Source organism: Diabrotica virgifera, chromosome 3, assembly GCF_917563875.1.
Source record: "Diabrotica virgifera virgifera chromosome 3, PGI_DIABVI_V3a".
Classification (NCBI taxonomy): Eukaryota; Metazoa; Arthropoda; class Insecta; order Coleoptera; family Chrysomelidae; genus Diabrotica; species Diabrotica virgifera.
The window spans coordinates 252,570,560-252,586,607 of record NC_065445.1 but is presented as its reverse complement, the minus strand read 5'-3'; the positions used below and the strand labels follow the sequence as shown (position 1 = coordinate 252,586,607).

The window sequence follows — 16,048 nt, the reverse complement described above, 5'->3', positions numbered from 1 at the left end:
AGACAAAACTACATAAGAATCTATAGCTAGATCGGCTTTATGTGTTGCAGGAGCGGCGACGCACGAACGAACGAACAGACTTTGCGAATTTATAAACGAAATGTTTTCGTTGAAAATTCGTCGGTGACATTTCACAGGCAGTTAAATCAGAAATCTTTGTCGTATTTTTCTCCGAAACAGTTCATCCAATTTTTTATACCTATATGTCTTCCGGGCTTGACATAAAAAAAAAATTGTACGACTATTTACTACACGCATAATTAAATTCTAAATGAATGAAATATATCAAGAAGCAGATCTAACCACCCTTTCTTCAAGGTTGTGCAACGTAGGAATATAAGAATGTAGGAACCGGGGAATAAGGGCAAGGGCAAGATGAAAAGGCCAAGGGCCGATCGTTACAGGGATATAGGACGGTATGTAATCAATAATAGGACTGGATCCCTCGTACCAAAAAAAAGTTTATTAATAGCAAGCTGAAAATTTGTTAACAGCTTAACGGTGTCTAATCGGACAAACTTTGATGTATGGGAACACTGGAACAGGGGAAGTTTTAATTGTGGAACGTGTCATCCTGACAAGTTTATGATTGTGAAAACTAGCAAGTTGTTTTTAAGTTTATTCAATAGCATTTTTATATAATAAATGATAAAATGTTTGCCCGACAAATATGTTGGACATTTTAATAAGTCCGACACGTAGAACATGTCAAATGACAGGAATTATGGTGGTGATAAATAGCAGTCTCATTTTTGCGTGAGAGTTTAATGAAAGGGTTACAAATCAGTTGGAAGTTCTGTCCGACACAATATATAGGACGTTTTCGTAGTTTGACGTTCGAAACCTATAACCTGTTCCACAATTAAAATTTGCCCTGTTCCAGTGTCCCCGTATATCAAAGTTTGTCCGACTTCTTCTTCTTAACGTACCCTATCAAGTCCCCTTGACGTTGGCAATTAACATGGCGAAACTGTCTCTGTTTCGAGTTATTCTAAATAGTTGTTCTGCTTTCTTTATTCCTGTCCACTCCCGGATATTCTTCAACCAAGAGGCCTGCTTTCTACCAATTCCTCTGCATCCTTCGATTTTACCCATCATAATAAGTTGAAGAATATTATACCGGTATCCCCTTACTACGTATCCAAAATAGGCCAGCTTTCTATATTTGATGTTATCAAGCAGCTCGCGGGCAGCACTTGCTCTCTTGAGGACTGTCACATTTATCAGCATAGCCGTCCATGGTATTTTTAGTGTACGTCTGTGCAGCCACATTTCAAAGGCCTCCAGACGATTAATGGTGGATATTTTTAATGTCCATGCTTCGACACCATACAAGAGGACTGACCAAATGTAACATTTAATGATGCGCTTTCGAAGTTGAAGTTGCAAGTTATCATTACAGAAGAATGACCTTATTTTTAAAAATGTCGTGCGGGCTATCTCCTTTCTACATTTTATCTCTTTATCTGGATCTAGTTGTTCAGTAATATGGCAACCGAGATATTTAAAACTGGGTACTCTTTGAATTAGATGACCATCAACATATAACCGTGAATCTTGATGGGCCAAACGGCTAAATACCATGTATTTTGTTTTTGGACAGTTTATGCTTAGGCCAAACTCTCTTCCCACTGTGTCAATGGCATTTAAAAGGTGTTGTAATCCATTCATATCATCACTTAAAATAACTGTATCGTCTGCATATCTGATTGCATTTATCAGAATTCCATTAACATTCACACCCCATTCCAAATTATGCAGCGCTTCCTTAAATATTCTATCTGAATATAAATTGAATAACAGTGGAGACAGTATACACCTCTTTGTATTTTGCATATTTCTGTTGATTTTCCATTTATGCAAGCTGTCGCTGTTTGACGCCAGTATAATTTTTCTATGATTCGTACATCTTGACTATCAACTCCTTTATGCTTTAATATTTTAATTAATTTGTGATTATGTACTCGATCAAAGGCCTTCTCATAGTCAATAAATACAGCAAAAACGTATTTCCTTTGATCTCGGCATTTCTGCAATAATACATTTAGTGCAAAGAGTGCGTCCGGGGTTGCCAGTCCATTTCTGAAGCCAAATTGTGTTTCATCCTGGTCTGCTTCACATTTATCTCTGATTCTACTGTGGATGATACGTAGAAAGATTTTCAAGGTGTGGCTCATAAGGCTTATCATTCTATAATCGCTACAGTTTTTCGGACGTTGTTTTTTTGGTAGGGTTATGAATTCGGACTTTACCCAATCTTCAGGGATATCACCAGTCGAATAAACATCATTGAAAAGTTTGACTAGTATTCCAATGTTTTCCTCATTTAGGATACCGACTAGACACTGTTAAGCTATTAAAAAATTTTCAGCTCGCTATTAATAAACTTTTTGTTAGTACGCGGGATCTAGGCCTATAAGATGTTTTCGGGAATCAACAGCCTTAGAAATTTGATTTTCCTAGATTTGTTTGCTTTTATGTTTGTGTGTAGATAGTTTTTGCTACTTTTATGTGATGTTGATAAACAGATACGACTGGTACAAAGGGGATTAAGAAAATTAGGTCAGCGACACAAGAGAAAAAGGTCAAAGTGATTTAAGACGCCTTTCGATTAGGGCGGAATTTTAAAAATAAAGAGTAGTTGTAAGAATTCTTTCTTTTCAAATGTTTTATAACATATTTTTTATAAAAATAGTGGTTATAACATATTATTTACTGTATTCATTAATATTTAATAGATTTCTAATAAAGGTGGGTCACCAATTTTTCAAACACATGCAAGAGTCTGTTCTTTTATCTCTTCTTCTTTTTTTCTGTAGCTTGTTTGCGGTCACTCCTGGCCAAAGGCCTCCCCATGAGTTCTCCTCTCTTCTTTCTTTTGTGCTATTTGGTGCCAGTTTCTCCCCACTTTTGCCGTGATGTTGTCTCTTTTTTTTTTCAGTCTTTTTTTTCTTCACTGTGTCCGTGTGATCTAAAATATCTCCGTTATAGTCCATTCTTTCACGGTTTTTGCTCTAAATTTTAAAGAACCGCTTGGATTGACATGAAATTTGGCATACGTGTAGCTTACATGTCAAAGAAAAAAAGTGATATTGTGCCGATGTGTGCTTTTGCCCTGGGGGTGACTTTCACCCCCTCTCGGGGGTGAAAAAATATATGTCCAAAATAAGTCCGGAAATGGGTAAACTTACTAATTTTAAGTAACTTTTGTTCTGTAGAGCTTTTTCGCTAAGTCAACACTTTTTGAGTTATTTGCGAGTGAATATGTTCATTTTTCAACAAAATAACCACATTTTTAGACGGTTTTTCGCAAATAACTCAAAAAGTAAGTATTTTGTCGAAAAAAACGTTTTTAGCAAAAATATAGCCTATAAAAAAGTTAAAAAAATGGTGTACACGTTAGGTCTCTGGATCTCGTAGAACCACAGTTATAGCCAATGAAAAATAGATTCATATTCACCAAATTTCAAATAGAATATTTCGACGTGAAATATCCAAAAAATTAAGCACTTTTTGGGGAAAACCCATTATAACTTTTTTAAAGCATTTAAAAAAATCTTTATTTCTGTTTTTACAAAAAGTTGCTAGCATTAAATTTAAGCAAGTTACGCTCAAAATAAAGTTGGTCCATTTTGTTTTTTGCAAAAAAAAAATTGGGAAGACCACCCCCTAATTATCAACTTAAATGAAATTAATCGTTACCGCTCCACAAATTATTTTACTTATGTTGTGTTTATATGATCTGTAAGTTTCATCGATTCAAAGTGCTTAATTTTGAAAAAATTTGGTTTCAAAATAAAAATTTTAAAAATTTAAATTTTGAAAAATATGCTTTTTTTCAAAATAACTTGAAAATTGTTAGAGATACCAAAGATCTCGAAAAACAAAAAAAGTCAGATTTGCTTTTCTGAATATCACGTATTTTTTTGTTTTTCTTTTAGACAAAAATTGATTGAGATTTGGTGTTTCTAAATTTGCATACATTCGTGATCAGTGACTCGTTCAACCCCTTTTAACTACAGCCCTTTCAATAATAAAGACTTTGAACCAATGAAACTTACAGATCATATAAACAATATATACACGAGTCAATAAACTTGTGAAGTCGTAACGATTAAGTTCATTTAAGATACTAATTAGGGGGTGATTTTCTCGATTTTTTTACCAAAACCAAAAGGTACTAACTTTATTTTGAGCGTAACTTGTTTAATATTGATGCTAGAATTTTTTTGTAAAACAAAAATGAAGCTTTTTTTAAACACTTTAAATAAGTTGTAATGAGTTTTCCCCGAAATGTGCTTCATTTTTGGATTATTTCACGTTAAAATATTCCATTTGGAATTTGACGAATATGAACCTATTTTTCATTAGCTATAATTCTGCTTTTACTAGGTGTAGAGACGTAATATATACACCTTTTTTTTTAATTTTTTGCAGGCTATATTTTTGCTAAGAATCTTTTTTCGACAAAATACTTACTATTTGAGTTATTTGCGAAAAACCGTCTAAAAACGTGGTTATTTTGCTGAAAAAATGAACATATTCACTGCCAAATAAATCGAAAAGTATTGACTTAGTGAAAAAACTCTATAGAACAAAAGTTACTTAAAATTAGCCAGTTTATCCATTTCCTGACTTTCTTTGGACGAATATTTTTTCACCGCCAAGAGGGGGTGAAAACCACCCCCAGGGCAAAAGCACATATCGGCACAATATCACTTTTTTTCTTTGACTTATTAGCTATGTGTATGCCAAATTTCATGTCAATTCAAGCGGTTCTTTAAAATTTAGAGGTTTTGCAATATTTTACCGTTAAAGAACGGACTATTATTACTGAGACTGAGGCTGAAGCTTATTGTAAAGCTTATTGTGTTTGCTGCCCATTGTTGTTCCCTACACCCAGTACCCAGTCTAGAATTTTCATAGCCTAGACCAGATTGTATAAGTATTTTGCTTGGTGTGTCCTAAATATTATATCAGAGTGTCCTCTGTTTTTGGGATTTTTTGTCCCAAATTTCTGTGAGTCTGGGATTCTCTCTACTACAGTCTTTACAGCCCTACGTACTGCAATCTTTGGTAATCACAGAATCGCAGCCGGTCCGTTTGATTCGTTCGCTCCCCTTTTAGCAAGTTGACTGAAGAATTGGTCCGACTTCCTCATAATACTAACACGTGCACGATGAAAATCTTGAAGCAAAGATGCATATTTTATAATATTTTAATCATCTAACATCTAACATTGAGATGTTATGTTTTCTCTATATTATTGTACGAAGCGGAGGCATGGATGTTTACAGAGAATGCTGAGAATATCCTGGACAGCAAGGATCACGAACAAGGAAGTTCTAGAAAGAATGAAGAAGGAATCGGAGATTGTGTTTACCATCAAACGCATAAAACTGCAGTAGGTATCTGGGACACATTATGAGAAATCAGCATCGTTACTCCCTGCTGCAGTCCATATTGTAAGGTACAGTCAAAAGTAAGCGTGGACCCGGTAGAAGGAGAATATCATGGATGCGGAATTTGAGAACATGGTTTGGGAAAACTTCAACGGAACTGTTTCGAGCCGCAGCGAGCAAGGTTATGATTGCCAATATGATTTGCAACATCCGAAACGGATAGGAACCAGAAGAAGAAGAAGAAGAACATCGAGTTATTGTCACATTAGATTAAGCAAATATTGCTTAAAAGTTGTTTTCCAAGGGTCATGTGACGAATTTCTGTGGCTAGTTTCAACTACTACAACGATCTAGAGTTTAACCTGATGATGGTCTGCTAAGACCGAAAACGTTCGTTAATCTGTGACGTAAAGTTGTTATCTAACTTGGATCTTTTTAGAACATTTTTTAATAAAATTTATATATACCAGCTACAAAAGGAAGTCTTTTTTACTTCTACAGTATTAAAAACTTTAATCTGATTTATAATCAAAATTCAGATATATAGTCCTTTTCATGACCATTTTTCAGTGCGTAACAGTTTTTTGATTTCTCTCTAACGCATTAAATTGTATGTGACAGAAAAAAAGGCACGTCGGTGATTACAGACATTTATAACATTTCTTCTAGTTATTCTAGTTGTCGATAGATGGCGCCATAATCAAAAAAGAATTATTTATTAAATAAAATAATAATATTATCAATATAATATGTACAATTTATAAGACTATACAAATCAAAGAAAATACCATTTTATAAATGCAATGTGCAATACACACAATTGATTTGTTTTTATTCCAAATTGAAAATAAAATGTCTGATTTTAAAATAAAATGACTGTCAGATTTAACTAAAATGTCATGTTAGAGTAAATGTCATAAATGTGTATTATCACGGACTTACCTTTTTTTCTATAATTTGTGACGCACTGAAAAATGGTCATGAAAAGGAGAATACCTACACTGCGGTGCAAAAAAATCGATCCACTAAAAATTTGGTGATTTTTAATGTTTTGAATTTCCTAAACCTGTTGTCCGATTTAAGTGATTTTTTTACCACGTTACAGCCTTATCCATGGACAATATCGATGTAATAATATTGTTGCTAGACAGTTAAACTGTCATTGTATACCGGGTGTACGAATCAAACTGTGTTTTTTTCTCAAAGTTCGCATCACCCTGTGGACTATTTTAGCATTTACAAAATACTGAAATTAAAACCCAACTATAGACTCAGGTTTTCTTAACATTTTTTCTTTCGATTAATTCGCTTATGTTGAATAATAAAAAAGTTAGGTACTTTAACAACTGGCCATGTTCGTCATAGTACAGGGTGTTTCTAAATAAGTGCGACAAACTTTAAGGGGTAATTTTACATGAGAAAATAATGACAATTTGTTTTATAATCATATGTCCGCAAACGCTTCGTTTCCGAGATGGGGGATGTTCAATTTTTTTTACAAACTGACGATTTATTTTGTACTTTAAAACCAGTTGAGATATGCAGATCAAATTCGGTGGGTTTTAAAACGTAGTTATTGCACATGTTTTGACATACAATTAAGAATTTTATATTCACCATTGGCGTGCGTACTATTACCATTATCATATACAGTCTATTTACCACTGTATTTGTTTTTCTTGATAAACTTTTATATGTGAAATTTCATTTCTGAAGAAATAATATTACAAAAATGATACATATATATATATATATATATATATATATATATATATATATATATATATATATAAAATGTATAACAATATTTTTAATTTTTTCATTGTTATATAAATATAATAATACCTAATAATGTTACTTCTTACTATAATATACAATATAAAACTGTTTCTTCTTATAGTGACTATTCTTTTTGGATTTCACATACAGTGTGTCCACGGATGGGGTGCCCAAGAGGAAAAACTTTTTTATTTTCAATTTTAGCAAAAAATGACATTCTTGATAAAAAGTTTTGCTTGTTCTAAAACCCCACAAAACGAAATAAAAATCAAGTTTTTCAAAACCTGCTTAATTTTGTAGCCAATTTTATGTAAATTCCTATAAATTTTTGCACTGAGTTCGAAATCGTAACAATATTCTAGTGTTGCTAAGCTACAATGTACCTTAGTAACTGTCCACTCCGATAAACAATTTGCGAATTGTCATTCTTTTCGACAATGTTAAGCGTTAGGAGTCGATTGTTACTAAGCTACATTATAGCTTAGCAACACTAGATTATTGTTACGATTTCGAACTTAGGGCAAAAATTTATAGGGGTTTACATAAAATTGGCCACAAAATTAAGCAGGTTTTGAAAAACTTGAATTTTATTTCATTTTATGGGGTTTTAGAACAAGCAAAACTTTTGTATCAAGAATGACATTTTTCGCTAAAATTAAAAATACAAAAAATTTTCCTCTTGGGCACCCCATCCGTGGACACACTGTATAAAAGTTTAACAAGAAAAACAAATACAGTGGTAAATAGACTTTATAATATAATGGTAATATTATTAAATTGTTTTCTCTCAAAATGTAATACAAGTTACGTAAAAATTCTCCGAGCGCGCGGATTTGAAGCGAGCCGGGCGATTTGCAAAATTTGACAGCTTGAAAAAGCACCGATTTAAAAAATAATTTTTAATAATTAAGTGTAATTATATTTTATAATAATTTTCATTTTAAGATAACATAAGTCTTTCTTTAGTCAATAACTGTAAAATAATTTCTTAATTGTTATAAATAAAGGCACTAAGATTTAAGAAAAAAAAACAATTATCTCGGCTTCAGTTGGTTGTGCAAATTTTATATTTTTTATAAATCTTCGTTTCGTCTTTAGCAACAGTAATCTGTAAGTTAGAAACTCATAGGATATACAGGGCCGCTTCAGCTCTAAATGTTTATAACGATATTTGCCCCCTTATTTTCAGACCCAAAAATTATCTCGGCTTCAGTTGGTCGTACAAATTTTTTATTTTTTTATAAATCTTCGTTTCATCTTCAGCAACAATAATGTGTAAGTTAAAAACTCATAGGATGTACAGGGCCGCTTCAGCTCTAAATGTTTATCACGAGATTTGCCCCCTTATTTTCAAATCCAAAAATTAGAGCTTTAAAAATGTTTTACGCATTTATTTACATCAGAATATGAAAATATAACTCTTTAGAAGGAGATTGGATGTGTCACCAACTTTCTACGATTTTTTTTCAAAAAGTTATAGCCTTCGACATTTGACCTCTTGGGATAAACAATTTATCTAAGCAACAAATTCGTTCATCTGGCTTTACAATTTTTTTTATGTTTGGAATTGAAAGATCTTCATTTTGAAGCTTTAAAAAATAAAAAAAATTATTTGTACAATAAATAATGCAATTGTAAAAAACGGCCATTTTGGACCTTTCGCAGGCTGTTTTGCAATAACCAATTAACGAAATTAAACTTACCATAGCTCAAATTGTAGGTTTTTTAATTTACTATAACTTTCTATTAAAAAGTTTTTCTCTAAAATCAATATCCTAAGCTACAAAATTAAAAATCAATAAAAATTGCAAATTTAACAAATGAAAATCGTAATTAAAAAAAAAGCGCACAATATTTTTGGTTACATTTTAGTAGAAGTTATTCCTGGCATCGTCCTTTACAACACCTGATAGGTTTCAAAAATTCCTGAATTATATCACGTTTTTTCATCCACAGCCTGGGGTATAAGTAAATCATTAGTTTGTAAAAAAATTGAACATCCCGTATCTCGGAAACGAAGCGTTTGCGGACATATGATGATTATAAAGCAAATTGTCATTATTTTCTCATGTACAATAACCCCTTAAAGTTTTGTGCAAATATTTTAGAAACACCCTGTACTGATGACGAACATGACCAGTTGTTAAAGTAGCTAACTTTTTTATTATCCAACATAAGCGAATGAATCGAAAGACAAAATGTTAAGAAAACCTGTGGCTATAGTTGGGTTTTAATTTCAGTATTTTATAAATGCCAGAATAGTCCATAGGGTGATGCGCACTTTGAAAAAAAAACACAGTTTGATTCGTACACCCGGTATACAATGATAGTTTGACTGTCTAGCAACAATATTATTACAGAGATATTGTCAATGAATAAGGCTATAACGTGGTCAAAAATCACTTAAATCGGACAACACGTTTAGGAAATTCGAAACATCAAAAATTACCAAATTTTTAGTGGATCGATTTTTTTGCACCGCAGTGTATATCCTATGTCCTATATTATTCATTTAAAAGCAAAATAAGTTAGATAGTATATCTAGAAAACTGTCAACTGTCAACTATATTTTGTCGTAGTTCCAGATTTTACGTGAATTTATATTTGTTATAATATAACCTTTTTCTTTCAGTGTATGAAACTTCTTTAGAAGACGCCATTAGAGGTGATGAGTCAGGCACGTTACAAAGACTTCTCGTTTCTTTGTCAACGGTATGTATTAAGAATAGTTTTTTAATATATTAAAGACGGAAAGTTTGAAGAGGGGAAGAATATTTTTCTTATTAGACGAGCGGCAGCAACCCCTAAAATTACGTTATACCGACCACGGAAATCAACTTTAAGGTGAATGGCCAATTTTGGTCATTCTTTATGTTTTCGAGGTTGCTGAATCCGAATATGAAGTTTATTTTTATGTAGAATTGGTGGAACATGTTCAAAAGTAAAATTTTATGCAAAAATGAAAAATATCAATTTTGATGATTCTTCAAATTTAACTCGCTGTATCTTAGGTCGCTGTAAACATTTCCTTTTGAAAATTGTACTGTGTCATCACTGAAGTATTTATAGTCCGTTCATTAACGGTAAAATATTGCAAAATCTCTAAATTTTAAAGAACCGCTTGGATTGACATGAAATTTGGCATACACATAGCTAGCAAGTCAAAGAAAAAAAGTGATATTGTGCCGATATGTGCTTTTGCCCTGGGGGTGGTTTTCACCCCCTCTTGGGGGTAAAAAAATATTCGTCCAAAGAAAGTCAGGAAATGGATAAACTGGCTAATTTTAAGTAACTTTTGTTCTATAGAGTTTTTTCACTAAGTCAATACTTTTCGAGTTATTTGGCAGTGAATATGTTCATTTTTTCAACAAAATAACCACGCTTTTAGACGGTTTTTCGCAAATAACTCAAATAGTAAGTATTTTGTAGAAAAAACATTCCTAGCAAAAATATAGCCTGTAAAAATTTTTAAAAAATGGTGTATATATCACGTCTCTACACCTAGTAGAAGCAGAGTTATAGCTAATGAAAAATAGGTTCATATTCGTCAAATTCCAAATGGAATACTTTGACGTGAAATAACCAAAAATGAAGCACATTTCGGGGAAAACTCATTACAACTTATTTAAAGTGTTTAAAAAAAGCTTCATTTTTGTTTTATAAAAAAAATGTCTAGCATGAAAATTAAACCAGTTACGCTCAAAATAAAATTAGTCCCTTTTGGTTTTGGTAAAAAAATCGAGAAAATCACTCCCTAAATAGTATCTTAAATGAACTTAATCGTTACGACTTCACAATTTTCTTGACTCGTGTATATATTGTTTATATGATCTGTAAGCTTCATCGGTTCAAAGTCCTTATTATTGAAAGGGCTGTAGTTAAAACGGGTTGAACGAGTCACTGATCACGAATGTATGAAAATTTAGAAAGACCAAATCTTAATCAATTTTTGTCTAACAGAAAAACAAAAAAATACATGATATTCAGAAAAGCAAATCTGACTTTTTTTGTTTTTCGAGATTTTTGGTATCTCTAACAATTTTTAAGTTATTTTGAAAAAAAGCATATTTTTCAAAATTTAAATTGTTAAAAATTTTATTTTGAAACCAAATTTTTTCAAAAATAAGCAGTTTGAATCGATGAAACTTACAGATCATATAAACACAACATAAGTAAAATAATTTGTGGAGCGATAACGATTAATTTCATTTAAGTTGCTAATTAGGGGGTGGTCTTCCCGATTTTTTTTTACAAAAACAAAAGGGACCAACTTTATTTTGAGCGTAACTTGCTTAAGTTTAATGCTAGAAACATTTTGTAAAAACAGAAATAAAGCTTTTTTAAACACTCCCCAAAAAGTGCTTAATTTTTTGGATATTTCACGTCGAAATATTCTATTTAAAATTTGGTGAATATAAATCTATTTTTCATTGGCTATAACTCTGGTTTTGCGAGATATAGAGACCTAACGCGTACACCATTTTTTTTACTTTTTTATAAGCTATATTTTTGCTAAGAACGTTTTTTCAAAAAAATACTTACTTTTTGAGTTATTTGCGAAAAACCGTCTAAAAATGTGGTTATTTTGTTGAAAAATGACCATATTCACTCGCAAATAACTCGAAAAGTGTTGACTTGGCAAAAAAGCTCTATAGAACAAAAGTTACTTAAAATTAGTCAGTTCACCCATTTCCGGACTTACTTTGGACATATATTTTTTCACCCCCAAGAGAGGGTAAAAGTCACCCCCAGGGCAAAAGCACACATCGGCACAATATCACTTTTTTTCTTTGACATGTAAGCTATACGAATACGTATGCCAAATTTCATGTCAATCCAAGCGGTTCTTTAAAATTTAGAGCAAAAACCGTGAAAGAATGGACTATTAGATAACAATGATAATTGTCCAAAATCTTTAGACCAATTAAAAGAGGAGTTGTTCATTTTTAAACATTTTATCGTCAGATTTCGTTAGTTTCATGTTTACTTAAAAAAGTTGAGTGACAAACTTTTTAGTTTATAATTTTAACCAACATAGCAATAAAATATAATTCATGAAGAAGTTTTCTGAAAAATTTTAAGTCAAAATATCTAATAAAAAAAAGTTATGTGACTTTATATACGAGCGGCACACCCCAAAAAACGCTTATTTCTCGAGATACTGACCACGGTGTGGTGAGTGTCTAATTTTGATCATACTTTACGTTTTTGATGGTGCTGAAAACGAAAATTAGGTTTATTTTGAATTTTACGCGGGGGAACATTGTCAAAATCGCAATGTTACCCGAAAAATAAAAAAAGATGAAATACAGTTTTTATGTGTTGAACTCGCTACAACTGTGTTCCATTTTTTTCTGAAACCTTTATAGTAAATATATCCTACCTTTCTGAAGACAATGGGCCCTGGATCAATATTTCTGTCTTATTATAATAAAAGTTATGAATTGTTTAAAGTAAAAGGTGCAGATTTCTTAATTGCAAAGTTTAATCGCAAAAGTTAAGTGACAAAATTTGAAATTTAGCTTTTTGATCAAGTTTATGTTAAAATATAGAGAACCAAAAACAAAATGTTTTATAGAAAAAAAAATGGTGCAACATTTAATTTTAGGAAAAACGTGAATTCATTTTTTTTATTTTTTAGGGTAAACTTGCGATTTTGACAATATTCTCCCATCTAAAATTCAAAATAAACCTCATTTCCGTTTTCAGCATCATCAAAAACATAACGTTTGATCAAAATTAGCCACTCGCCAGACCGTGGTCAGTATCTCGAGAAATAAGCGTTTTTTTGGGGAAGTGTCACTTTTGGGGAATAAAGTCACATAACTTTTTTTCTATTGCATATTTTGACTTGAAATTCTCCAAAAAACTTCTTCATGAATTATGTTTTATTGCTGTGTTGGTTAAAATTATAAACTAAAAAGTTTGTCACTCAATTCTTTTAAGTAAACATGAAACTAACGAAATCTGACGACAAAATGTTTAAAAATTAACAACTCCTTTTTTAATTTATTTAAACATTTTGGACAAATATCATTGTTATCTAAATACTTCAATGATGACACAGTAAAATTTTCAAAAGGAAATATTTACAGCGACCAAAGATACAGCGAGGTAAAGTTGAAAAATCATCAAAATTGATTTTTTTCATTTTTACATAAAATTTGACTTTTGAACATGTTCTACCAATTCTACATAAAAATAGACTTTATATTCGGATTCAGCGACCTCGAAAACATAAAGAATGACAAAAATTTGGCATTCACCTATCATGGTCGCTTTTTCGATGTCTAAGCCTCAAGTGTGCCGCTCGCCTATATCGCCTATGCACGGAGCGATGGTTTTTAATTTATTTTACGCTGTACTTAAACTGCCGTCAAACGGCCTTGCACTACAATGCCGTTAACAGCTATGACGTCATTCGTATGATGCGTTTGACGGCATTTTCTTCGGCTGTAGTTCGCTTTCACGTAATGTTTTAAGAGAAATTCGTAATTCTAAACAAATACTTCTGTTTCTTCGTGCAACTGTATAATCTATGATTCAATGATTCTACCTTGCAAGCATATTTTTGCATTGAGACGGCATTTACAATTAGAGTTTTTTGATAAAATGATCGTAAATCATAGATGGACAATGGACTATTATAAAAATAACCAACGAACATTAACGTATTTGATTGAAGAAAACGAATCGGCAGAATATGAGTTACCAAGTAGATCTAATGATAATAGGTCTATAAGTCTATATCATTGACCACACAAGGGTATCGACCACCAAGGTCCTATGCACAAAGAAGAAAAAAATGTCTTTTGTTATGCAATGAACTAGCAGATTTAGCTGCACAACGTACAGGCATGTTATTTGAGCAAAGGTTTAATCTATTAAAAAATCTCAAAACATTGTGGGCCAGTGATACTGTTCTACGTCCACCTATAGATGTTACAGACGAAAATGACACGCAAGTTATTATTGACAGTAATGATGAAGTTGTATTTGAAAATGACACATGACACGCAAGTTATTATTGAAAGTAATGATGAAGTTGTTTTTGAAAGTGAAAATAAGCTGTGTGGTGAGGTGGTTCGTCAAGAGATAAGTAGAGTAGATAACGTGGAGGGGAATATACAAGAGTCAAGTCCAGAAAATGAACTTTATATTACTCACCAAACTCTTCAAGTGAACGATGTTGCTTTGTCGACAATTAAAATGCCAGTGGCAGTAAAGAAACGAGGACGCCAAAAAGAACAAGGCCTGACAGCAATAGAGGACTACCAAAGAAAAAGAAAAGGAACCCCAAAATATTTCCAAATAAATCCAGGGTTCCATTCCAAAGAAAGGATTAAATTTCTATAATTAATTTTTTTTCTTAGTTTAAAACAGGTTTTACAATAAATAAAGACTAATGACTAATTTAACTATGTATTTATCATTAGGTACCCATAATTAAAATACGGTTTAATACTTCACTTTGTTTTCTTTTTCGTTTATAATAAAATATTCTAAATAATAAATTCTTTATCAGAAATTGATACTAAGTTGGCCAGCCTCCAAGCGAACGGCAGCCGAAAAAAATGCCGTCAAACGCATCATAAGAATGACGTCATAGCTGTTAACGGCATTATAGTGCACGACCGTTTGACGGCAGTTTAAGTACAGTGATTATTTTATTTTATTTTATTAAAAAACGTGCATGGGACTCCGTTTATTACTCCACAAAGTTTGTGGTCGCGCGATACTACATAAATATTATTTTTTACAGATATAAACAATAAACATTTAAGTAAACTTGATTTTTAATCTCTGCCATTACTGTGGCCTTTATTCATGGTATACTAATTACATAATCAACATGGTGTGTTACATTACAGTGTACTAATTTGATTGTAATATTTACATTTTTTGCATTCTTAATATTGAAACCTAGTTTTATTTTAGGGTGGTAGAGACGACTCTGGATTGGTTGACAAAAACTCAGCCATTGCCGATGCCCAAGCACTATACGATGCCGGTGAATCATCGTGGGGAACTGAAGAATCTGTTTTCAATTCCATTCTTTGCCTAAAAAATAAAAGACAACTTAAACTCATTTTCGACGAATACGAAACTATGATCGGACATTCCATTGAAGACGCCATCGACAATGAATTCTCAGGTACTTACATCATAATATTTTTTTCCGCAAATCGCCAGGAAATTTTGACATTTCTGTCAAAATTTCTTGAAGAAAAAGTCAGGATTTCCTTACTGTAAGGAAATGTCATTTCCTTACTGTAAGGAAATGATATTTCCGTACAGTTGTTAGTGTTCTACATAAATGATAGAAAATTATTAATAATCCATAAAACGTCTGTATGCATTTTCGTACTTTTCTCTTGATTTCTTTGGCAATAATTCTAATGAAGCAGTATTCACTGCCTCAACCAGCTCTGGAGGAGTCCCAGGAATGGAAATTTCATCATCACTTATCATTTTACTTTCGAGAACACCAGCAATTAAATTTATAAGCGTCATGTTTGACAATTCAACCTCAATACGTTTCCATAGTAACCCAAGTAATTTTATTAGGAATTTCAAAGCACCATTTATTTGGGAATAAAATTATCGCGTTTTTTTTTAAATCAATCAATATCTGTCGAATTTTAAACGATTTGCGGAAAAATAGTATGTTTACCTCGTAGGAAAAGCCACATTCCTGGACTCTGTGTTGCTAAGTCTCGGCTTGCGCCTCGACTTAGCAATCTTCACAGTCGTCCAGGAATGTTAAGCTTTTCCTACCCGGTAAACAATGTACTATTTTTCTATTCTCATACTGTGTATAATATATCAATTATGATTTCACTACCTGTACCATAATGAACTTCATT

The 16,048-nt window shown here is 32.1% G+C and overlaps 1 protein-coding gene across 3 annotated transcripts in view; it reads left to right on the top strand.

Annotated features, from left to right (window-relative positions):
• The window catches only part of LOC114337571 (annexin B9), a 45,263-nt gene that overhangs the window by 15,996 nt on the left and 13,219 nt on the right, over positions 1 to 16,048 (top strand). For all 3 annotated transcript variants that reach the window (XR_007696967.1, XM_050646129.1, XM_050646128.1), the window contains exons 4-5: positions 9,814 to 9,893; positions 15,120 to 15,336. Coding sequence is in view for 2 of the 3 variants with exons in the window: in XM_050646129.1 (XP_050502086.1) it covers positions 9,814 to 9,893; positions 15,120 to 15,336 (297 nt within the window). In the remaining variant the exon portion in view is untranslated. The remainder of the gene's footprint in view (positions 1 to 9,813; positions 9,894 to 15,119; positions 15,337 to 16,048) is intronic.